The 26,282-nt window shown below is 41.3% G+C and overlaps 1 protein-coding gene across 1 annotated transcript in view; it reads left to right on the top strand.

Annotated features, from left to right (window-relative positions):
• LAMA1 (laminin subunit alpha 1) overlaps positions 1-26,282 on the top strand; it is a 245,818-nt gene that overhangs the window by 194,635 nt on the left and 24,901 nt on the right. Inside the window, exons 45-55 of the mRNA XM_068237202.1 lie at positions 250-393; positions 1,357-1,490; positions 2,671-2,821; positions 5,668-5,792; positions 9,638-9,788; positions 11,810-11,954; positions 13,854-13,995; positions 16,421-16,535; positions 18,355-18,525; positions 24,811-24,962; positions 26,036-26,224. Coding sequence (XP_068093303.1) covers positions 250-393; positions 1,357-1,490; positions 2,671-2,821; positions 5,668-5,792; positions 9,638-9,788; positions 11,810-11,954; positions 13,854-13,995; positions 16,421-16,535; positions 18,355-18,525; positions 24,811-24,962; positions 26,036-26,224 — 1,619 coding nt within the window. The remainder of the gene's footprint in view (positions 1-249; positions 394-1,356; positions 1,491-2,670; positions 2,822-5,667; positions 5,793-9,637; positions 9,789-11,809; positions 11,955-13,853; positions 13,996-16,420; positions 16,536-18,354; positions 18,526-24,810; positions 24,963-26,035; positions 26,225-26,282) is intronic.

Genomic DNA, 26,282 nt, shown 5'->3' on the forward strand with positions numbered 1-26,282 from the left:
AATATGTGCCCATTAAGTTCTGTAAATTCATGTGGCATTTGCGGCACTTAACAATCTTTGCTTTCTATTGGAAGTTAATGAGTTGAGGAGCCTTAATCACAAAATGGACCTATAATTAGCTTTTAAAAAAAATTCTCTTTTCCTGAGAAACCTTTTGAAATAATCAGTGATAACTTTTTAATTGTCTATATTACGTCTGTTGTTTTAATTAAAGAATGATTACGGAGACTGCATTTTCTTTGACTTCAGATTAAAGTGGCAGTTTCGGCAGACAGAGACTGTGTGCGCTTTTACCGTCCAGAGGTCCGTTCAACAAACTTCAATACTCTGACGCTGAATGTTAAAACCAGCGAACCAGACAATCTTCTCTTTTATATGGGCAGCCGTACTACGGTGAGTGCGCATATCATGTCAATCGGCATTAGTACAATAAGTAGTGTGGGGGAGAGCAGGGTTATCCCCAATTCCAAAAGACCCACATGGGCTCTTAGGTCATCTTTCATTAGAACAGTAAAACGATTTCTATAGGAACTCCAGTGATGCAGTTTGATTTCCAGCTATGAGCAACAATATTTTCTTCATTTATTAAGACTGAGGCCATGCCCTTATTTTCCAGTTTGAATAGAGAGTTTCTTTGACTAGAAAAATTGCAACAATGCCTCCCTTGTTGCCACCCCCCTTAGGATGTACTAAATTAATAATCAAAACCTTGTTATAGTCTGGAAATGAACATTTACAGCTGCATAGAGTCCCTAATTGGCAGGAACTATTACCCCATCAGGGAGTGTTTTTGGCCATTTTCAGCAATTGTCTTTGCTTTCATGCTCAGTGTCATCTTTGAGGTTTGTGTCAACTGCTCATTTGAATAGGTATAGCTAAGTATTCAATACACATTGCCCGGGGATGACTAGTAGAGTGGCTGCTATCATTGCAATGACAACCTGGTCAATGGTCTGCATATTGGTTAACTGAACACCACACTGGGCCTGACACAACCTGAAAGTGGTTCAGCTAGACCTGTAGCAACAACATGAGAAATCAGATTATTGTTCCAGCTTTGTTTCATTGGTAAAAACACATTTTTAGTTTCAAAAAGCTTATATTGACCAAAAGTCAGTTTGCAAAACAAACTTAGCATTTATCTCACCATGGGGAATTGTAGGTGTTAGCATCGTATGAAGATACAAACAGAACATAGTGCCACTCATCACTTAACATTTTAAATAGTCACTTTACCTTAATACCTGATTTATCCTTGATTACTGAAGGAGGAGCAGCCTGCTTTTACCTTCTGTATACCTTAAGTCAGGTTTTGCTATTGATTTCATCATAATGTTTAATTATAATATTGTATAGGCTGACTTCATGGCTGTGGAGATGAGACAGAGTAAAGTTTCCTTCCTATGGGACTTAGGCGCTGGAGCGACAAGACTGGAGGATCCAGATATTCAAATAAACAACAACAAATGGCATAAGATATATGCAACAAGGTAAATCTGTTATAAATCCTAGTAAATGGCAAATACTTTCAGATATCCATTTTGCAACAAATAATACTGTAGATGTATACATTTCTGGGCAATCCAATAGTTACTGCTATAGTATATTAGAATATATTTACCATATATTCTGGCGTATAAGATGACTGGGTGTATAAGAAAACCCCCAACTTTTCTAGTTAAAATATAGAGTTTGGGATATACTCGCCGTATAAGACTACCCCTCTTCCAACACACACCAAATAAAAATTAAAAAAACATCATATACTGGTGCTATGTATGAACAGATACTGTTTAAGTACTGTATGTGGTACCCAGTATATAACCATATATAGGTGATTGACTGGTTGGATTGGTCAACTCTCCCTCTCCCTATGTGGATTGGTCAGCTCTCCTTGTCTACCTGTTTATCAAAGCAGTATGGAAGAATAAATTGCACTGTGCCCATAAAACACACCTCTTTCATCCTTCTGGCCCACCCTTGTATCTTATTTACCTCGTTCTCTGCCTCTCAGATCTTGCAAATGTGCGCCTGCCACGCTTCACTACAGTCCTCAGCAGCGAGATCTGAGAGTTGGTAACAGGATATGGTGTATCACCCGGCATCAATGAAACCCGGGTTTTCAAGGGTTAAAAAGTAGTCTTATACGCAGGAAATATACAGTATTATACAGCACTGATACACTGTATTACACAGTGTTTTTCAGAATACATAGACTCAGTGGCATCTGCCCCCAGAGCATCTCATAATATTATGTTTCTACAAAAGGTTGTTTGTCCTGGTAGGGATTTTGGTTAGATCCCTGTCAGGACAACCTAATTTGTTTCAGCGAGGGAACTCTAGCGCCCAGAGGAAACCATCATTAACCTAAAGAGCATGGCATGACTTCCACTTGGCACAGTAGGCATGCACCTAAAGATACAGTTATTGGTTAGTGATTCTTCTCTAGATGGGACACCTGGGATTTTAGCTTTTGTATTAGTGCAGAGGGTGCAATGTGGGTACTTAATGGCAGTTGCCTGCTGTGTGTGGTTATGTTTTCATGTATGTTGGAAAGCTTTTATCAGTTACTTAAATATTGAATTTCAGAATAAAATTACTTACTACAAGTTTTGAAAAATCTAAAAAGGTCTTGTCAACCAACGTATAACTGTTAATTTCATGAAACAGGTTTGGTAGATCAGGCACATTGAGTGTGGAAGAAGTAAATGGTCCTCCAAAGACCACAACTAAATCCGCCTCCTCCTCTGGAACCTCAGCCATACTTCATGTAGACAATTCCACATTAATGTTTATTGGAGGCATTGGAGAGGGCTTACAGGTATATTTATTTATCAACCTTTGCTTGTCTGCAGAATAACTGTAATCATTTAACAACTGTTTATCTAATAATGGCGTGGTGATGGAGGAAAAAATAGGTACAATCATAATGCCTTCTGAAAATATATTCTTGTAATAAAGTTAAACTTCTGGAAAATATAATGAAATTAATTAAATAAACCTGTTAACCAAGTTATGTGCTTATTTAAAAATACATTAAATCCGAACTCTAGGGAAAAATTTAAGTCTAGGCCCACACCCCTAAACAGAAACCTTGACAGCCAACCTTCAGGACCATGAGCAGTCAATGAACTGCCCAGCCTCCATCTTCCTGGGTTACTATGGACAGTATAGCACTGTTCAGTGTTGTGCCTTTTCCATAGTCAGGGACGGATCTAGACCAAGTTGCGCCTGGGGCAAGGTCAGGTTTTGGCGCCTAAAGGTCAGGTTTTGGCTCCTAAACTGCCATTCCCCATCCAGTTTTGGCGCCTAAAGATCAGGTTTTGGTGCCTAAACTGTCATTCCCCACCCAAATTTTACCGCCTTTTTAAGAATTCAACAAACTGCACCTGGGGCAAGAGACCCGCCTGCCCCCCCCCCCCCCCCCCCCTAGATCCGTCCCTGTCCATAGTAACTAATGGGTTGCTGTGTTATCAACAATAATGGATGCAGATTGCAGCTAGAATCTACTAGTTATGAAAGCCTCATGCCATGGTGTTTATGGTGAATAGGAGTGGCGAGGATCTAGAGATGGGCTTTATTTTTATAGACAGCTGGCAGCAGTACCTGGATTTGTCACCTATAATTGTCTACACGTCAAAAGATAGCATTTTGCTGTCTATCTTACACATGCAAGCATTATAATAATCACAGCTTCATCGCTGCAGGGCTGAACCAAATTGACTATATTAAGGACAAGAGGCCCTCCAAAGAATTGAATCTGGCTATATACCTAAATAATCAGATCAAGATGTGTATATAGTCATATATACATTTTTATTGAACAGCAGAATCACATAACATCATTAAAACCATAAAAGATCATAAAAACCCCATGTATCTACACAGGATAGAAGAAGAAAGTAGATCCGGCACCAATCTGCTGCTTCAGTAGAATGTTTAATCCAACAGGTACAGTAAGGTTATCAAAGGAAGATACACAAAGGCGGCCTAACAGCCGTTTCGCAGGTCACCCCGCTTCGTCAGAGGCCAGTACGAAGCGGGGTGACCTGCGAAACGGCTGTTAGGCCGCCTTTGTGTATCTTCCTTTGATAACCTTACTGTACCTGTTGGATTAAACATTCTACTGAAGCAGCAGATTGGTGCCGGATCTACTTTCTTCTTCTATCCTGGTTACATATCTGAATTAATGCGAGCACAGTTTGCTCGGTACTTTAATCCAACTGCACAATTTCCAGCAGCATTGAGTGCCAGTCATCTTTGCATCCTCTGTTTGAAGCCCATGTATCTACAATATGAAGATCACCTGTCTAGTACATTACAATTCCATAAAAAAATGCAATCACTGGTTCATATCAATCAGACAGTAAGCATGAAAAGTGTAATAATCTTGTCCTTAATATAAGCATTTTGCTGTCTGTCTTACAGTAAATTTGTAAATTTGCTAATGGGACAAAAGACCACATTGATGACCTCATCATTGTGCTGTAGGTCTTGCATGCCCATCTGACCTGTGTGATTGAAATACAGGTAGTCCCCGAGTTACGAACGCCCGACTTACGAACGACCCGCCGATATGAATGGCATGGATTCTGTGTTTCCATGGGAACAAGTAAAAAAAAAATTCAAATCGGACTTAGCACAGTGTTCTGACTTAAAGGGACTCCGAGCAGTGCAGAAACTATGGAAAGATGCATATCATTTTAAAGCTCTCTTTCTCCTCTTTCCAATGATATATAAATCACCGCCCTACGCCTTTTAGTTTTCGCTATTTTTGTGATTGAAATTGCAGCGGCTGCGATTTATTTCAATCACGAAAATAGAGAAAACTAAAAGGCGTAGGGTGACAATTTAGGGGTCGTCAGAAAGAGGAGAAAGAGAGCTTTAAAATGATATCCATCTTTCCATAGTTACATTGTATTACACAGGGCGACTTTTTCCTAAAGTCAGCAGCTCCATTCTGCAGCCGCGGCAATTTCAATCGCGAAAACTAAAAGGCGTACGGCGGCGATTTATATATCATTGGAAAGAGAAGAAAGAGAGCTTTAAAATGATATGCATCTTTCCATAGTTTTTGCACTGCTCGGAGTCCCTTTAAGAACAGATTTAGGTTATGAATGAGCCTACAGTCCCTATCCCGTTCGTTAACTGGGGACTACCTGTACAGTGAAGATGAGTGAAGTCGGGTTGCCAGCTGTGCTTTCTGACTGAGATAACTAGGGTAATCTAAATCACAGGACTAGCTAGACAGAATCACTGTTTTTTTTTGGTATATAAGTATATTTCATATACACTTTCATTGGTGAGTTTAGCTGTTTGCCTTAAAGTTCAGTAAACCTTATGAAACAGAAACAGAATTGCTGAACAGGAAATAAATATGGCAGCCTCCATATACCTCCATTTCAGTTGTCCTTTAAGGTGGTAGATCAAAAATTACAACACTGCTGTCAGCTGATATATGAGCAGGAAACTGAGATCCATGGTGCCGCTACTGTACTAATAATTTGTTGCCCAGTTATAAAAGGGGAATCTGTTTTCGTATACTTTATATGGAGAAACATTCTATTATGTCTTTTACTGAGTTTACAGAGAAACAGGATCATGAAAATAGATGCAAATGTAATTCGGATGTTATGTAATAAATGTAAGTGACCGATTTGCTCCTAGAAATCCTCTGCGGTGAAAACAACACACTTTAAAGGATGTATGGGAGAGGCGTTCCTGAATGGCAAATCCATTGGTTTATGGAACTATGCTGGTAGACAGGGCGCATGTGCGGGATGCTATGGAAGGTATGTTAGCCATAGTCCTAACTTCTACTTATTCTTTTTTAATCATTTATTTTAATCATTTATTTATTGGTGTGTGTGTGTGTGTGTGTGTGTGTGTGTGTGTGTGTGTGTGTGTGTGTGTGTGTGTGTGTGTGTGTGTGTGTGTGTTTAGAACTAATTTTTATTATTATATTATTTTTAAATAATTGGGAAATATTTCCCAAATGTGTGTCCTAAACCAAGCTGAAATTTAAGAAAGTCCCGAGTTCAAATAGCACCACTAATTCCACTTATTCAGACATTTTAAGCTGTTGCACTCAGTATCAAGGCTGGATTTATACCTTATGTGCTTATAGGCTAAAAGTAATACAACAGCTCACATACTAGCCATGCTACTTTTACACAGCTGACAAGCTGGACACACTTGCTCATATTTGTGCAGTTTTGCTATATTAATATTTGTTATGATCAAGTATAAATGGTGGTGGCTGAGTAGTGTAATGGTTAAGGGCTCTGTCTCTGTCTCTGTCTCACCATTTTTCTAAAAATAGGTTTCCATGTTTCAAAGACACTCTAAGTTGCAGGTAAATGTGCCCAATAACAGTGCAATTTTTTCCTCAGATGTGATCATTCGATCTGATTTTTAAAGAAAAAGATAGTACTTGGAACTCAACAGGTATAGTCATTATGAAAAAGTGGGAGCATGGGACTGTGAGAGTAGATACTAGGGAAACATTAGGAGACAGACCCTGCTTCAAATTCAAAATAGAAAGACTTTATTCAAAAATGTAAACAACACTGTATAGACACTAAGTGCCACTTTAAAATCAAAAAACACGCACTGCAGTTGTTAATAGCGCAGCCGGCTGGGCTCACACTAACAGCAAACTTCTCTCACCAAGCACACCTGGGATCCCACCATACTTTTGCTTAGCAATAGACACTGATAGCTAGAAGTAGCAATATACCGTATATACTCGCATACAAGCCGAATTTTTGACCCCCAAAAAGGGGGTCAAACGTTGGGGGGTCGGCTTGTATGCGAGTCTTCCCTGGTGGTCTAGTGGTGGGTGGTGGGTGGTCCGCGCCCCGCTCCCCCCCCCTCCCCCCGCGGCCGCAGCTGCTATTACCTGCTTAGGCAGCGGCCGCTTCCTAATCTGCGTTCCCCTTCTGAACTTTCAGAGTGTATCACAGCAGCGCGCCCGGCGCTGCTGCTGTGACGATGCAGGGGGCAGGAAAGAGCGGTTCCCCTGGTAACGGCGATACAGATGCGCTATAGGGAGCCGCGCTCTTTCCTGCACTCTGCATCGTCACAGCAGCAGCGCCGGGCGCGCTGCTGTGATACACTCTGAAAGTTCAGAAGGGGAACGCGGATTAGGAATCGGCCGCTGCCTAAGCAGGTAATAGCAGCGGCGGCCGCGGGGGAGCGGGGGGAGCACTACCTACCTATGCTGGGCACTATACTGGCTAAACTGGGCACTATACTGGCTAAACTGGGCACTTTACTAGCCATACTGGGGCACTATACTAGCTAAACTGGGCACTATACTAGCTAAACTGGGCACTATACTAGCTAAACTGGGCACTATACTGGCTAAACTGGGCACTATACTGGCTAAACTGGGCACTTTACTAGCCATACTGGGGCACTATACTAGCTAAACTGGGCACTATACTAGCTAAACTGGGCACTATACTGGCTAAACTGGGCACTTTACTAGCCATACTGGGGCACTATACTAGCTAAACTGGGCACTATACTAGCTAAACTGGGCACTATACTAGCTAAACTGGGCACTATACTAGCTAAACTGGGCACTACCTACCCATACTGGGCGCTATACTGAGCACTATACTGGCTAAACTGGGCACTTTACTAGCCATACTGGGGCACTATACTAGCCATACTGGGGCACTATACTAGCTAAACTGGGCACTATACTAGCTAAACTGAGGCTCTACCTACCCATACTGGGCGCTATACTGGGCACTATACTGGATATACTGGGCACTATACTGGCTATACTGGGCACTATACTGGCTATACTGGGCACTTTACTAGCTATACTGGGCACTATACTAGCTATACTGGACACTACCTACCTATACTGGGCACTATACTAGCTATACTGGGACACACTGGGGGGCTGCACCAATCCAGCATTTCCTACCCCCGGCTTATATGGGGGTCAATCATTTTCCCTGGTTTTTCAGGGAAAAGTTGGGGGGTCGGCTTATATGCGGGTCGGCTTATATGCGAGTATATACGGTAAGCGCAAAAGACATCCCTCAGTTAGCTCTCCGCGACAGCACATAGAGGTCTCAGCAGAAAGAGAAGTTTCACATAAGTCCGCAATTTTGTGTGCATCAGCACGTGCAGTTAATATAAACAAGCTGCCTCACTGAGGCTCTCACCACTCAGTAGACCAGTAAGATGGCTGTCGTTTGTCCAGCTACTATAAGGGAATAAATTGCATCGATGGATGGCATCCTTTACTGCAATCAGTTCACATGCCCAGGAAAATGGTGAAAGTCGGGTAGGTCAGCCAGCGCCAGGCTCCTCCGTAGGCTTCAGGCAGGGTTAATGGCCAGGCAGCACTTGGTAGGCAGTGAGGACGCCTTCACCTCACTGCCTACCAAGCGCTGCCTGGCCATTAACCCTGCCTGAAGCCTACGGAGGAGCCTGGCGCCGGCTGACCTACCCGGGAGGCAATATACAAGAAGGGCTATGTGGCTAAGTACATCCAGGGCTGGCTGAACACGTGTGCACACGTCTCCCCATAGACATCAGAGGGACTTTCACCATTTTCCTGGGCATGTGAACTGATTGCAGTAAAGGATGCCATCCATCTATGCAATTTATTCCCTTATAGTAGCTGGACAAACGACAGCCATCTTACTGGTCTACTGAGTGGTGAGAGCCTCAGTGAGGCAGCTTGTTTATATTAACTGCATGTCCTGATGCACTAAACATTGCGGACTTATGTGAAGCTAACTGAGGGATGTCTTTTGCGCTTATATTGCTACTTCTAGCTATCAGTGTCTATTGCTAAGCAAAAGTGTGATGGGATCCCAGGTGTGCTTAGTGAGAGAAGCTTGCTGTTAGTGTGAGCCCAGCCGGCTGCGCTATTAACAACTGCAGTGTGTGTTTTTATGATTTTAAAGTGGCACTTAGTGTCTATACAGTGTTGTTTACATTTTTGAATAAAATCTTTCTATTTTGAATTTGAAGCAGGCTCGATCAGATTTTTAAGATCAAATTGTACAGAAAACCATGCGTTATGTGGAGAAAATCGACATAAAACAATTTTATAGTTGATTGGAATACAAAATTTTGTTGATCAGAATGTTGGATTTTACAATCGTATCTGAAGAGAGAAAGTGACCTAATCGACCCGTTTATGGGAACAATCAATAACTGCCTTTCGAATACTTACGATCTCGCAACTCTGATCAAATGATCGCACTTGAGGAAAATATTGTACTGTTAATGGGCCTCTGAAGACTTACAGTATTTAGATTTCAGACAGTATTTTTAACCGGTGTGTGTTTTGAAATATCCATAGCCTGTGTATTTCCATGGTACTGATGATCAAAGCCTGCAATAATGATTGCTTTCAGCAGATGGCGCTGTTTAACAACACACAGCTTGATTGCACGGTTATGTTCTGATGTTACATTTAAAAGCAAATGTGAAATACAGATAGATAGGTATTATTATTAACAATAATAAAAACAGCATGACTTGCCTTCATTATCTCTGAAAATGACACTCTTGTTTTTCTCTTTAAGTGCTTTGCAATACAAAATAGTCATGCTTTGACACTCATATGTAAAACATAAAAAAAAATCTATTTATTTTATAGCTCTCAGGATGAAGACATGTCGTTCTACTTTGATGGCAGCGGTTACTCCATTGTGGAGAGAAGCATGCGGCCCACATCAACACAGATAGTAATACATTTCCGAACATTCTCTCCAAATGGTCTCCTGCTTTATCTTGCCTCTAATGGAACGGTAATGTAACACTATTATGTATTTTCATATGGTGTGGTTCATCTGTATTGCATAAATAAGACTATGATCACGGGGGTATTGTGTTGCAAATTCTGCAAAATGATCACAATGCAACGCGTTCTTACGTGCAATGTGACACATTTAGCGATGAATACTGTACAGAGAATCAGGGGCATCTCCCCCAGAGGGTCTCACAATCTTATGTCCCTATGAGACAGGCCAACCTAATGTTATACAGCAAGTAGAGGTGGCAGTGCCTCTCAAGACAGGCTGCACCTGAATGACCAGCAGCATAGTTGTGCAGAGCGTAATTATAGACAGGATACACAACTTACATTTAAAACAGATGCACCAAAATTAACATATTGGAGGATGTTAGCTTCCAAAACAGTTTGCATGCAGAGTGTTCCATACTAAATCCTTCCACCGCAATGAGGTCATCCTTCATAGATGGCACCCTAACCTCTAATTACCAAACAAACATATTGTGAACTTGGGGGCAACTGGCCATAACATGGTTTACACATTTTTTTAGACAACAGGGAGCGCTGCCAATTACTCCCTGCAATTTTATGTTTCTACTGATTTTTCTCTTGTCTTTCTGTCATCTTCTATCTGTAAAAGCCTTTTCAGTACTTACCAAGTGAAAAGATAAAAAATATGGTTAGAAAAGTATTGCTAGTCTCAGGTGATCATAAGGGCAGAATCAGAATTAGGCCTGGAACCAAATACAAATCGCTAGTGCAATCGCTAGCACTTTTAATTTGCCGGCAATTGTGATAGCGATTTGCGATTAGCGATTTTAATTCTAATTGGTCCTTTCAACTTATTATCATTTTTTTACAGTTTGCAGTAATTTAAAATCGCACACAAATTGCTATGTGTAGCGATTCATGATCAATTTGCCAGCGCTTATATACTTTACATTGAAGTGCAAACACACCCAAAATGCTGTATGTCCTGCAACTGCGATTTTCCTAATCGCAATCGCTACTGTGGAATTTGTTACATTTATTTACACTGACAGAGCATTTAGGAAAATCACTAGCAATTTAAAGCGCTCCCTAAACGCTCAAAAAAGCGCTCTAGTGGGGTCCAGGCCTTATGCCAACACTTCAGTAAAGGTATATTAGTATTATATATATGTATATATATGTATAATATAGTATTATATGCTGTATAATATAAAAATATAGTGCAGTTTTTTTACCGACTAGTCAGCCATATCTATGTAAAATTAAAGACAGGGGAGTCTCACTTTCTACCAGGGTAAGCAAATACTATCTAAACTGAACACTGGATTCAGGTTAAAGAGAGTCTAAAGCAAATATAAATCCTGCTTTTTACCTGCTATTTAGCTTAAGCAGTATGAGCAGAGGCGAAACGCTGCATTCCCGCAGCAAAACAAGGGCTTTATACCCCCCAAATCCTGGGGGAAAATTCCACAACTTTCCAGGTCGTGGATTTTGCTGCCCAGGGAGGCAGAGCTTTGTGCTGCAGCTCTGCCTCTACTGGAGTCAATCTCCGTGCGGATCTCCGCCTCTCCCCACCCCTCTCTGTGAAAAAGATTGAGGGGGGCGGGGAGAGGCGGCGATCAGTGGAGATTGACTGCAGTAGAGGCAAAGCTATAGCGCAAAGCTCTGCCTCTTACAGGAAGCGCTCCCTCATTTTGCCCCATGGATTTGGGGGTATAAAGCCCTCATTTTGCCATGGGAATACGGCATTTCACCTCTCCTCATACTGCTTAAGCTAAATAGCAGGTAAAAAGCAGGATTTATTTTCTCTTCAGATCCTCTTAAAGTGACAGCAGAGTGGTGCTATTGATATCTCTAACTTTTCTTAATACTTGGCGTATGTTGTAAATGTATAGGATGCAGGCAATAAATAAATGAAAATGCTGCAGATGTAACTGTAATGTAACATAAAATAAGAAATCTATTTGCACACCAACTGAATTAGACCAGTGTAGTACAGATAATATTCATGGTCAGCATGTATGTCATTTCTGTTTCCTTTATTAGAGAGATTTCCTGTCTCTAGAAATAGTGGATGGGAAGCTGAGACTATCAGTTGAACTTGGTTCCGGACCTTTGACACTAACAACGGATGGACGTTATAATGATGGTGGATGGTACAAAGTTGCTTTTCAGAGGAACAAAAAGCAAGGTATACGCTCATCCTAGATAAATAACTAGTAGTATAGGTGTAACACTAAAGGGTCACTCTTACTTTAAAGGGAAGGTCCAAGCAAAAAAAAAAAAATGAGATTCACTTACCTGGGGCTTCTACCAGCCCCATGCAGCCATCCTGTGCCCTCGTAGTCACTCACTGCTGCTCCAGTCCCCCGCTGGCAGCTTTCTGACCTCGGAGGTCAGGGCCAAATTGCGTACATTTTTACACATTCCCGCTAGTGCAGGATCATTAACACATACATTTTTACGCGTTAGTGGTGAAACGCGTACATTTTTGTTCCTGCACTAGCTGGAATGCGTGAAAATGTATGCAATGTGGCCCTGACCTCCGAGGTCAGAAAGCTGCCAGCGGGGGACTGGAGCAGCAGTGAGTGACTACAAGGGCACAGGATGGCTACATGGGGCTGGTAGAAGCCCCAGGTAAGTGAATCTCATTTTTTTTTTTTTGCTTGAACCTTCCCTTTAAAGAATACCTTAGCGCTCACTCGATTTCAAAAAGGACACCTTCTGTATGTATGTACGGGGAGCTGTGCAGAGTCTTACCACACCTCTCGTTGCCCAGCATCACCCTCTGTTCTTCTTCAGTTCAGCTCATTCTGTCCCCCCTGGGCGGCGACCTCTGATCCAGGCATACTGCGCTGCGCATGCTCAGTATGTCCACTTGGGCACCTTACGACTGTGCTCACTGACGGCTTTATATGTTGTGAGTGTACACATGTGATCACAAGGCGCCCTACCAGACATACTGCACATGCGCAGTGTAGTATGTCCAGGTTGGAGCTTGCCGAATGCTCTGACCAGGGGGGACAGAACTGGCTGAATTGAAGAAGAACGAAGGGGGAGGCCAGGCAATAAGAGGTGCGGTAAGACTCTACACAGCTTCCCATACACATAGGGTGTCCTTTTTTAAATTGAGTAAGCACTAAGACACATTTTTTTATGCAGGAGAGTTTAGCTTTGAGCACCAGCACTCCTCTTTTGCTTTTAGTGAATACAAACACTAGATGTTTCTCAGTCGAAGTGATTAGTTGAGGCTGTCTCTGCTGAGAATGTAGTACGCTAAATTTCAACTGTGGTGATTCTTTCATACAATATTTTGTTATTTTTTCTCGAGATAATTACCAGATTTTGTTTTTACATATTACAATTGAGAAATGTACAGAACAAGTTGGACAGTTTATCTCGATGTAACAGTATACTATTTAGTGCACAGGTGTCAAACTCCACACCTCTAGGGCCATGTTGAACCGCACCTTTCCTCATTGAGTCCCATCAATTAATTTGAGCTCTGCCAAAAATATATGAGGACATCGCCCTTAAAGGGAACCAGAGACGAAGCTCCCTCATGTACTTTACCATATACTGTATGTATATCAGTGGGAATATTAGAGAAAACACCTACCCTGCTCTCTGTTTCATTCTTCACTGTTCAGCTTGCTTCTTATCAGCCCTGATATTATCCCTGACTGCGCATTCAGTCTGGCTTTGCTCAGGAATCTTTATAGCTGAATCATTATAGCAGAGCCAGAAGGGGGCAGGCTTGGGCTTGAAAAGACATCAGAGAAGACAGACTCAGCTATAAAGATTCCTGAGCAAAGCCAGACTGTATCCTCAGTCGGGGGTTTTATCAGGGCTGGAAGAAGTAAGCTGAACAGTGAATAATGAAACAGAGAGCAGGGTAGGTGTTTTCTCTAATGTCTCCACTGATATATATGGTAAAATACATGAGGGTGCTTCGTCTCTGGTTCACTTTAAGGACTGGAGTTCGACATCCCTGGTTTAGTGGAAATGTGCACTTTCAAATATAACTACTGTAGTTACTGTACTGTGTGAAAAATGTTTAATATATAATCAACATACTTGTATTACAAAGCCATTCTAGCTGTTATGGACTCCTACAACTCCAGCCAACGGGAGAACAAACAGGGAGAGGCACCAGGGACTGCATCAGACTTAAATAGATCGGACAAAGATCCTATCTACATTGGTGGCCTCCCCAGGTCCAGAGTGGTAAGGTATGTTTCTCTCTTGGATGACATGCATCAAAGATCTCCTGCGAGATACGCTACCTAATCAGACCATACATTAAAAATGATATTAATTGGCCTGATTTTCATGTGTTCTCCCAGGCTGAAGAACATTAATGACCCTGAAACTTGGTCTGAATGTATTAAAAATGTTCTATTATGTGGCTCGAGGTTAAAACCATCGGCCATGTAGATCCATAGAGAAGGTTAATGAATTGATGGCTGTAGTATGGCAAATGCAGAGGTCACTGAATAAGTCACACCTCTAACTGTCATCTCTAACTGTTTCTAATGGATCATAAGTGGGGTGGCAACTTAACACAAAATCCATTACAGCCTAAATATCTCACTGGAGGTAGGTGCATGTGACGGCAGTAGCACAACCACTGGTTCACTAATCTTTACAGCTGTATAGCCAAGGTGGTTGTTGTAAACAGTTGTCACCTAGTTGTCATCTACCTGGATGGTAACCTTTAATGATAACCTATGTTCTCCAGTGATCTCCAGTTCTGGAGAACCTTTGCAAAACAGGTATGGTATGTCTGTATGGCAAAGTCTGTTATTTTCCTGACTCTAGAAATAGTTACAGTCCCTTGATATATTTTAATTAAAAAAGATGTATAATATTGGGGTGGTCGTCCCTCTCTTAATGTAAACCTGAACTTAGTGGAATATGGAGGCTGCCATGTTTAGTTTCCTGACTGGGACGATGATCTGTTGGCTTGAATAGTTTTTGAGTTACACACTTGTATCAGCTATGCAGACAGTGAAGTCAGTACACCTAATCTGCATTCTCATTCCGAGTTAGTGATTTAAAAGTATGAAGCTACACACACACCCGCTGAACTAGTTTCACCCATCAGGTTTGGGTTCCTTCGGGTGATATTATGAGCTTTGTAGAGAGGTTTCCCGTGATTACTGCCAAGCAAATCAAATGTTTCTTTGGAGACGGGAGCATGGACTATGGCACATGATAGAGTGCCTTCTGGTGGACGGGGTAAGGAGGGGAACAGTGTGCTGGACGTGGTAAGGCGGGGAACAGAAGAAAAGTTTTATACATACACAGAGCTTCATCCAGCCCCCATCAAGATAATTGGTCCCTCGCAGTTTTCCCACGCCACCTGGATTGTCCTTTAGGCAGCCCGGTCACTTCGCCAGTCAGTGCAGTACGTGCCAACTAGTGGAGTTACGGGGTCGAATTGCGAAGGATCAAGGCGGTGGACAGCGAGGGACAAATTAGCCTGAAGGATGCTGGAGGAAGCCCCAGGTATACATAAAACTTTTATTCTCAGGTTTACTATAAAGAAGCTCGGGGAACACCTCTACACACACTGGATTTTCAGCCAAGACACACCAAACAGTCCCCTTGGCTGAATTTAGTCCATCTTATGTATGTAGCTTTAGAAGAAGAGAATCAGGACATCATTCAGGCAAGTAGCACTTTCAAAAGGGAATCAGCAAATACAACTTTCACATTTCATGCAGTTCAGGTTTCCGTTAAACTGCATTGTTATTTGACTGTGTAAGGAAAGTAATTTCTGTGCAGCACATCCTACAGCATTGCCATTATTATTTTCCTTTACTGTTCCCAATGCAGCTGTGAGTTTGCAGTTTCCTAATATAATTGTAATGTTGACACAGTTTAATGCTGGTCATGCTTTTAGACTATTGCAATTGAAATAAGTGGTCAGCATAAGTTCAACAGAAAGCTTGTTTCAAAAGATCATGTACAATAAGTATTTGAGGACATAGGAAAGGTATATATGGGATTTTGGAAAAAGTACGATTCATCTGTCATTTTAGAACTATGGAAGCCTTCCTCTTGACATTCAACAATAAAAAATGTTGAGTTTCTGGCTGTATTTCTGATCATCTGACTATAATGTTACTACTCTGGAACAAGTTTGTCAATCAGGAGTGTCAGAGAAAACTCAGAGTACATGATATATGTACTGGCTCTGTGCAGGTAATTTAAAAAGTGTTGTAGTCACAGAATGTGCCTTACAGCAAAGACAAAAGGGGCCATGTGCAAATCCCTTTTCTCCTGAGTTATTTCCTAGGTGATATTTTCAAATCAATAAAATACCTTTTAAGCCACCAGCAAGCAAGTAAATAGTATAATTTGGACAGTACTTTCTCACCTACTTTTGTTTAGTACTTTTTCTGTTGCAGAGTGTGAAAAAAGTTATTTTAAACAGAAGATACATTTTTTTTCCTATGAGAAAACTTAGGTGAAATGATGTCCTTAGAAGTAGGTCAAGGTTCAACCCTCCATAGTTCTCAAACGAACAGCACACTGTGGGCATTCTAGCTAACGACTTTTGCAAGTTTTGAATGTAACCTTTAGTAGCCTTTATTATATGTTTATACAATTTCTATAGGCTAACACCTATACTTATTTATATTTGTCCAGGAAAGCGCTAAGCAGTAGATCCTATGTTGGCTGTATCAGGAATCTGGAGATTTTCCGATCAAATTTTGACTTGCTAAGAAATGCTTATGGCGTAAGAAAAGGCTGCAAATTAGAGGTAAGGAGGATTCCATAATTATTCTACTAACCATACAAATTAAATACTTTAATACTTTAGAAAGTATTAAAATATGCCCCAGTGGGAAAGATTGATTTTCCTGGGAAGTTCTATTTGAATTTTTCATGGAGAATTCAGTTGGTTCAGATTAAAGCTCAGTTCCCATTTGAGCGGATGCAAAACGGGCACGGTAAGCGCATCCGCTGAGCTGATGCAATCTGTCTATTTTACAGCCACTCTGTGCCGTCCGCTCCGCGCCTGCCCGTCCAAAACAATTGCCACTCACGAGTCCCGCCGCCGATCTGTCTTTTTTGTACTTAGCCAGGAGGCCGCCAGGAGCATGGGGCTCTCCATAGGCTGTATTAGACCAATTCTCCCTGCCACTATGAACCAATGAGAATTCTCCCTGTTGCTGAGGATTCCTATTAGTCTTTTGCATTACAGAAGCATACAAGATCAATACAAGTGAAAAGAGTATTGAAATAAAGGTGCAAATTTCAGCACCAGATATTCTTAAAACTGTTGTTTTTTTCCTGATTGAAGAATTATTTACTTTGACTCCTCTTCTCTGTTTACTTGGGTGAAGGTGGCTATTTTGCCATACCCTTATTAAAGAGATAACACTGTAAGCCCACATCTTTGCATTAGAAGCACCTTATCAGAGGTTGAAGAGCTCTTTGTACCTGGCACCTTGCAAGGAGGGAAGGCTTTGCTTTCAACGTCCCCCCCCCAACTCTTCCCTCTTGCAAATTATACCTTTCTACCGATTGTCAGGAGCCATATTGAGTTGTATTGGGAGCCCACTCTCTGGCTCTCACCTCCTAGCCCCCAACCTGTGATTGTTGGCTGTAACACTGTGTTTTATCATTTCAAAGAAGAATAGTATTTTTTAGTTTCAACATTTGCTACATTAGAGTATAACCACAAAACCTGGGTATAAGATAGATGTACAAAAAAACAACAACGTGAAGTTTATTGGACTTTAAACAACCTGTTCAGCACATTACACAAATAGCATAACTCGTGTTATATATGTAATTCATATGTTGCTAGTATACATAGCTGCATAGAAAAACTCCTGTGTAGGGAAACAGAAGGTGATGTCCGGGTGTCTGGTTCAGAGGAACTAGGACCTTGGTGCAGCTGTATTTGGATCCACCTCTTGGTGGCTAATGCAGGTCTGTAGGCAAAAGAAACAAGAGCACACTCAGGACATCAAATGGTTGCACTGTAACTTTGTCACACAGCACCTGCAGCGTGCAGACCCTTCTTGTCACTGTGTCTTTTTGGAGGTGGTAGCAGTGGCAGAGAACCTGAATGTGACTGCAGATGAGAAAAAAAAAATGGTGAGAAGTATGTGGCCACCTGCCTGGTCCGAACGGATTCTGTCTGTTCTAATAGGCTACCATTGATTCTATTGATATCCGCTTTGTTTGGACCATACTTGCATTCCAGTCCAATAGACTGATGTGCATGGATCCTATTTCTTTGAGTAGGATCTGTTCTTCACATCTGTGCTGATCTGTTCCGTTTAGTTCCGCAAAACAAAACATTTTTTTGGGAGGGTGCAGTTTAAACCCAGCTTTAGTACTATTTTCAGTTAAATATAGATTTTTACATTGTTTTTATTTACATCTTACACAGCATCAAGTCTTTTTTTGGGGGGGGGGGGGGGGGAGATGGGGTTGTAGATAGTCATATGCTAACAATGAATTACTTATTCAGGAAAAAAAAAACTAAAAAAACTCTGCCCAGTAATTTTTTTTTTAATATATGTTATACTAACGATAGCTAACATGTGCTTCTCCTTGCTTTTTAGCCTACTCGTAGCATAACTGTTCTAAATGATGGCTATGTGGAAATGCAGCCCATATCCTTAGCGCCAGAGTCTGAGCTCATGATATCATTTTCCACACTCAATGACACGGGGATTATCCTGGCTGGGTTTGGCAAGGCCGTGGAGAAACGCAGTCGCAGGCAGGCCCAGCTGGTGAGTTATGCATTTTGATATAGAGGACAGCCTAATGTGTTTAGTTTATGAAGTCATCTAGAAAAGAACGAGAGCTGGATGTAATTTAATGATCATATACTATTATTTAATTGAAGCCATATTTTCACGTCTTACTGTTAATATGTGAAGTTGTCAGTTCATTTTAAAACGTATTAATTTATTGACTCAATATTGTGTATGAATGCTTATGGCTTTTTGCCCAATTATTGTTGAAAATTACTATTTTTTATATCAGTTTGTCTGTTTCTTTTTTGTAAATAACTGAACTGTGTAACATAGAATGGGGAAAAAAAAAAACAGAAACTGGCTACACTATTAGCCTTACTTGCTAGCAGTCAGCATAAAAAAGTAAGTATGGCTTGGTAAAGGGGCATTTGAAAGCTAGATCTACACACAATTATTTAAAGGGCAACTGAAGTGAGAGGGATATGGAGGCTGCCATATGTATTTCCTTTTAAGCAATACCAGTTGCCTGGGTGTCCTGCTGATCCTCTTCCTCTAATACTTTTAGCCATAGATCCTAAACAAGCATGCAGCAGATCAGATGTTTCTGACATTTTTGTCAGATCTGACAAGATTAGCTGCATGCTTGTTTCTGGTGTGATTCAGCCCCTATTGCAGCCAAATAGAGCAGCAGGGCTGCCAGGCAGCTGATATTGTTTAAAAGGAAATAAATATGGCAGCCTCCTTTTACTTCTCACTTCAGTTGTCCTTTAAGCTCTGCGGGGACTTAACAATGCACTTGTCTAATACAGCACTGGTCTAATACACTGAGGCTAAGTTCACAGTTGACGTTGCGTTTTTGGTGCGACGTTAAGGTCGTGCCGCAGGTAGTAACGCAATGCAAAACCATAATGTGTTAGTACACGTTATGCTATATTGAGTTGCATTTAGTTGTCATTTCAATGCGATCTTAACATCGCATCAAATGCGCCGTTATTGTGGCTTCCTGATGCGCCCAAAATGACGCATGCATTCGTTTTTTTTTTTATTAAAAAGAAAATCCACTGAGCATGTGCAAACACAGTAACGCAGCCCATAACGTGCAAAACGCACTGCAAGCACTTCTTTCACAGAACGTGCTGCGTTACACTGTAACGCAACGCATGCACTGTGAATGTAGCATTGACTTTGCATCGCAGTGCGTTTTTACACGTTAGAACGGGCTATAACGTGCGACTTTAACGTTGCACTGTGAACCTACCCTCAATATATAGGAAACTGCAGAAATGAAATTTCAGCTTTGGCTTCTAGCCCCTTTGTCACCTCAGGCAAGAAGTCCTGTGTCACATTTACCTCCCCCCCAAAAAAAACTTGCGCACACTATAGAATACAAAATGTGGCATATAATGAGGCACAGGGAGTCCCTGAGATATTAACAACCCGCTGATCCTTTCGCATGTTTTGCACACCCCCTTCCTACACTCCCCCAGCCCAGTGTGTAAATGCAGAGTATAGTGCAGCAGAACCTGTGCTCTCAACTCTCCGCCAGAGTCCAGTGTGCTGCTTCTGCCTGTCCGCTTAAGGCCCCTTTTACACTTAATCAGTTGGCGTGCGTTAGCGTGCGTTGGTATGCGTTAGTACGCGTTTTTTCCATAGCAGTGCATTGGAAAGAAGATTTTAGTAAAAACGCGTTAAGTGTGAAAGGTGCCATAGGAAAACATGGGCATTACTTTGAAAATCAGTTTTCTTTCCGTTTTAACTGAGAGCAACTGATTAAGTGTAAAAGGGCCCTACCTCTAGGCCTAGTGCCCAGCATCTCAAACTGCATGTAACGTGATTACATGTAACATGGGGAGAGTCAGGTGCCAGCACTAGAGGGAGCAGGAGACACAGGCACAGCACTGGGCTCTGTCGGGGAGATGAGAGTTTGGGGGCCGTGCTTGATTTAGGGGTGGGGCTTAATCCAGGAGAATGGCACGCCCCAGGACCAGGCCTGGCATGCCTTTGTCTAAAAACGGCCCTTCCAACTGCTACAGCCATTACAAAGCCAAATGATGCTGTTCTGCTTTTTTGCATTGCCATTATGACTCAGGTCCAGGTCTTCTATACTACTAGTAGTGGGGTCAGGGATCCGAAGTGGACCTATTATGACTGTAGGGCCTCTTATCTGTGCATTGTGTGCTATGATTTAGAAAGTTAAGGTGGCCATACACTTATAGATTGCCACCAAATTTGACCATCAGATAGATCCCAGTTAGATCAAATCTGATCTGAGAGGGATTTATTACTGTCACACACTAGCCATAGATTTTTATCTAGTGAACTGCAGCAATGCACTGTTCCATGCGTATGCGCATGCAATGGAACAGTGCAGGGCAACACTATGTGCCCTTAATGTATTGATATCTTCTGTCTGGAGCAATCGCCTGATTCAATTTATTGTGGCAAAAAATTGAATAATCTATTGATCAGGCCAGCCATGGCATCGATTTCTAACATATTAGAGCGATAGAATGGGCCAGATATCGATGGGAGAAAATCGATAAGTGTATGGCCTTCTTTACACAACAATTAGGACAGTACATTATATCTATGTTCAGATCTGCATGTTACAAATCTAGCATACAATGAATAAGCCATATGCACTCAGGTAGTTCTTTGTCCAGAAAAACAAAAAAGTATTATTAACGGGAGTACAGCAGAGTACAGCACTGGGTGTTTAGCATGGAAAGTAGTCTCTAGTATGTGTGATTTCACATTGAAACAGCATTGTGAGAGAATTACTGCTATTTGAAAAAGCCACAGGCGTTTTGTGAAATTAGATTTCAGACTTCAATAACCCGAGGCAAAGCCTGCAGCCCAATCACTGTGTATAACAAGGTCACAAAGCCACAGGCGTATTCATTATTCAGAGTGTCTGTGGCCCTGCATATTGTGCTGCAGCTGCAGGGAGAAAATCCTGCCGTGGTCATTTTCACGTGCCTATATTTCTATTTAAACACATGCATTGTCACTCTTTCCTTTTTTTACATCCACCTACACGATATGTCTCACATATCCAACTCAGTGGGAAGGAATAAGCCGGCTACTACTTTGCACTGCTCATTTATTTCTTGAAATTTTCCTTAAAGAGAACCCGAGGTGGGTTTGAAGAATGTTATCTGCATACAGAGGCTGGATCTGCCTATACAGCCCAGCCTCTGTTGCTATCCCAAACCCCCCTAAGGTCCCCCTGCACTCTGCAATTCCTCATAAATCACAGCCACGCTGCTGACAAACAGCTTGTCAGAGCTGGCTGTGTTAATCTCTATAGTGTCAGTTTGCTGCTCTCCCCGCCTCCCGCAGAACTCCAGTCCCCGCCTGCATCCCTTCCCTCCCTGCTGATTGGAGGGAAGGGACGGGGGCAGGGACCGGAGCTATGCAGGAGGCGGGGGAGCAGCTGAGACTGACACTACAGATGTAAACACAGCCTCACAGCATGGCTGTGATTTATGAGGGATTGCAGAGTGCAGGGGGACCTTAGTGGGGTTTGGGATAGCAACAGAGGCTGGGCTGTATAGGCAGATCCAGCCTCTGTATGCAGATAACATTCTTTAAACACACCTCGGGTTCTCTTTAATCAACTTAGTGGTCAATTTGGTTAAGAACTAAGGCTATGCGATACCCATTGTACAGCATTTCTGGACTTTTTAAATAATGGAGTCTTCAGTTTTTAGAATTCAGTGCTTATTAGAATTTTGAAAAGTTTAGAAGAAAATGTTTATGAACTGATTCTCACTTGAGCTGAGAATGGACCTTTTTTGTCTGCTCTCCACTCATTGCTAAATGAACAGTGAATGGCTCCTAATTTATGCATACGAGCCGTTCACACTGGTCACTCTGCAACAGATCCGTGGGATCCATTGCGGTAAGCAGACTGCACTTCTGTGCAGTCCATGATACGTCTGTGCAGTCCACGATAATCCCAGGCAGGCGGATGCATTCCCCCATATAGCCTATGTGGGTAACTCATCTGCTGCAGGCGACAGCCCGACCATCGCAGCGGAAATGACATTGTCCGCTCTGGCTGATCCGGGGAAAGTGGGAACCAAGTCGCAGTCTGTAATGGGATCAGTAAATAGCTTTTCCTGGATGTATGATGTCATAAATTTTTAGATAAAAAAGAGATGGTCATAAATGACAATTTGTTTGATTCTCTCTCCTATATTGTTATCAATGTGAAGTCTTATCAGTGAAACATACTATAATAGTTCCCCCTGCTTCTTTATATTTTCCTCCACTTTTGGTGCAAAATGTCATGTCACGAAATACTCAGTGTAATGTTGAAGTCTTTTTCAGTTGCCTTAGTTTGTTACATTCATTACTGTCACAGTTCAAAGGTACCTGTCAGTTATCACAGTTCAAAGGTACCTGTCAGTTATACATGAAACAGAAACGAAAGGTATTCTAAACTGTGAGTTCTGAACAAGGGAATCATTTTGATCAAGCGCTTAAAGTGAAACCATGACCAAGAATTTAACTTCATCCCAATCAGTAGCGGATACACTAGAAATCTATTCCTTTTCACAAACGGATCATCAGGGGGCTTTGTATGGCTGATGTTGTGGTGAAACCCTTCCCACAAGAAACTCTGAGGGCCATGGTCCTGGCAGTTTCCTGTCTGTGAACCTTGTTGCATTGTGGGAAATAGCTGTTTACAGCTGTTTCCAACTGCCAAAAAAACAAGCAGCAGCTACTTCCAGTGACATCACCTGCCAGCAGTAAAAATGTCACCACGTAATAAATGTCAGATTGTAAATCAAGGAGAGGAAAGCTTTTACAATGGGCAAACACTGACTAAATCATTTATACATAATTATTGTTAAAATGAAGCACTTTTTTATTACATTATTTTCACTGGAGTTCCTCTTTAAGGTGGCCACACACCATACAATTTTTTAAATATCTGTTCAATTCAAGTATAGCAATCAATTTTTCTGACTGATTGTAACAATTCAAAATCTGACTGATGTACCACACACATATGTTCAACTTTTCCTCAATCATAAATAAAATAATTGAAAGCTCATAAAATATTGATTGTATCTGTACGTCAAGTAATTGACAATCCATCACACACCAGACAATTTTTGCTAAAGTTGGTCTGAAATTTCCAACATGTCCAATCTACAAAAATCGAAAAAAATTGGGAAATTCGATTGGATTTATTAATCGAAAACAAAGAAAAGCTCTCGATTTTTTGGGACCAATTACAAAATTGGTAAAAAATTGGATCTTTTAATTGTATGGTGTGTGGCCACCTTTAGTTCAGACTGTATAATAGGCAGTTTTATCAGAAAGCTTCCAGCCTGGCAAGTTTGGAAAAGAATACAGTTGTATATTGCAATACAGTTGTACACTAGATAAAAGTCATTTGAAACATCCGCTGAATGACACATTTCACATATCTGATGAAGGCCATTGTAAAATATGTAGCTAAATGACAATGACAAGCAACAAATATCGAGAACTCTGCCCAATCCAACTGGCAGATGTATGGCCAGTGTGTACAAATTGTTTAAACAACATTGTTTCAGAGCATGCGCACGTCGGGTGAAATACCACTTTCAACTTGCGTGCAATGTTCAAACCACATATCGGTTTGGAATATTGCTATGTGTGGTTAATGTCTTTTACCTACTTGTCATTTTGATTTTAAATTCATAGTGTTAATAGCTCTAGAAATGATGTGTGGTTTCTTACACATATTCACTTAGGCCTTGTTCACATTGCATTCTGCTCATGTTAGCGTTCACGTTGGTGGTTTTTTTGCCGCAATTTTTTTTCTGTTTCCCGACACTTGGGTGGGCGCTTTTCTACGAGCTTTTTCAGAGCAGTTTTTTAAATCACTCCCTGGTGCAAGTCAGGAAGTGAACTATTTGACCCGGAAAAGAATAAATACAATGTATTTATTCTTAAAAACGCAAATGCAATCGCTGCACAAAGCGATTTCATGAGCGTTTTGCGTTTTTCCTATACCTTCCATTGAGGTAAAATCGCCTCAAAAATAGTGCATGCAACGCTTTTCTGAGCGGATCGGAAATGAACCGCTCAGATGTGAACTCTCTCATAGAGAATCATTGCACAAGCGCTTTCAGGGCGATTTTGAAAAATCGCCAGCACTTAAAAAAATCACAAAGCGCCTCCAGTGTGAATGAGCCCTAAGTCTCAGGTTTAAAACTTTCACAATATTAGTGGAATAAATGGGGACGGGTAAATTGTGCAACTTTTTCATAATATACAGTACAATGTTTTTCTGTTTCCTTTTTTTATGTACCGTAGCCTTTCTTTGCTCTAATGCTGGTAAATGGACACATTGAGCTCCATATGAATCCTATGGATGGGGCAAGCACAAGAAAAGTGGTCATCAAATCTCCTGCTGGAAGCTTTGGTGATGGGGAAGAACATTCTGTCATTATTCTCCGTAACAAAAGGTATTTTTTTAATCATTTTTTTATTTACCACTTCTCAAGCCAGAACTAGAAAAAAATATGAATATTTTGTGCTCATTGAGGTTACTAACCATGCTTTCTTCTAAGTGGACCTCCCTCAAGTCACTATGTTGACAGTGCAAAATAATTGTTGTTACTGCTTTGGAACACCATCTACGGTACTCCCATGTCCACCTTCCCTGAGCTGCTGACAAATAAAGCAGGATGCTTGCGTGTATCGTAAAGAACAAGTGATCAAGGGGCCTTTGTGTAACTTTCTGAACTTACAGACATAGCAGACAAACTTTGCAATATGTGACAATGCCTATTTTTTCATTGATGGAGGGTGTTTGGCAGCTCAGCATCTAGGCCTAGATAAGATTCATCCTCCTCTAAGGGTGCCCATACACGTTCAATTCTCCTATTTATTTGACCAAAATGATCGAATTGAAAGTCAAAAATATTTTTTTTCGATTAAGAAAAATGAATGATTATCCCGTTTTGTTCAGTAGCACGTTGGAAAAATGTTTATATTCAATCTAACAGAATAATTGAACGAAATTATCTAATTAAAAAAAAGAAAAAATAGTACCATGTGTGGGCACCTTAAGTAGGACAACACTGCTGTAGATCTGCTTCTCGAACACGGTGAATCCAGCGCTGGAGACTTGGACGCAGCCAGTGCCACCATAGGCCGTAATAGGAATTACGGCTATAGCAGCGCACAGGGAGTAACTTCGACGCTGTCAGAAGACGGAGCTGAAGTTACTTTTAAAACACAATAATTTGACTTCCAGCAATTGCTAGATGTCGGATTATTTCATTCCCCACCATCCATGGCAGCCTGGAGGGGGAATAGTATTTAACACGGCCAGGAACTTGAGCGGCAGCAGGATCAGCTATATACCAGCTGTATCCTGCGCCCAAGTCTCCAGCGCCAATATCTCTTGTATGCTCTGCTTCTTACCATCATTAAAAGTTGAACAGCTCACATTGTTAGAATTAAAGAATGCTTGAGTACCTTTTTACTGTCTGTAATTCTTTTTATATATAACTACTATCTCTGTGTCTTGTAGGATTGTAAGTGTGCAGATTGATGAAGTAAAACCAGCAGAAATGAAACTCAATGGTCAATCTGTGGATTCAACCACCATTAATGCAGATAGTTTTTTCATTGGAGGGGTGCCTGGTAAAATGGCTGCCACCATGATCAGGACAAGTCAGTCTTTCTACGGATGTATTCAAAACTTGATTCTCAACATGCAGTAAGTTTCTGAAGGGTTTTCCTTTTGTACGTTTGTTCACCATTTTATCTGTTTTGTG

This window comes from Hyperolius riggenbachi, chromosome 5, assembly GCF_040937935.1.
Source record: "Hyperolius riggenbachi isolate aHypRig1 chromosome 5, aHypRig1.pri, whole genome shotgun sequence".
Classification (NCBI taxonomy): domain Eukaryota; kingdom Metazoa; phylum Chordata; class Amphibia; order Anura; family Hyperoliidae; genus Hyperolius; species Hyperolius riggenbachi.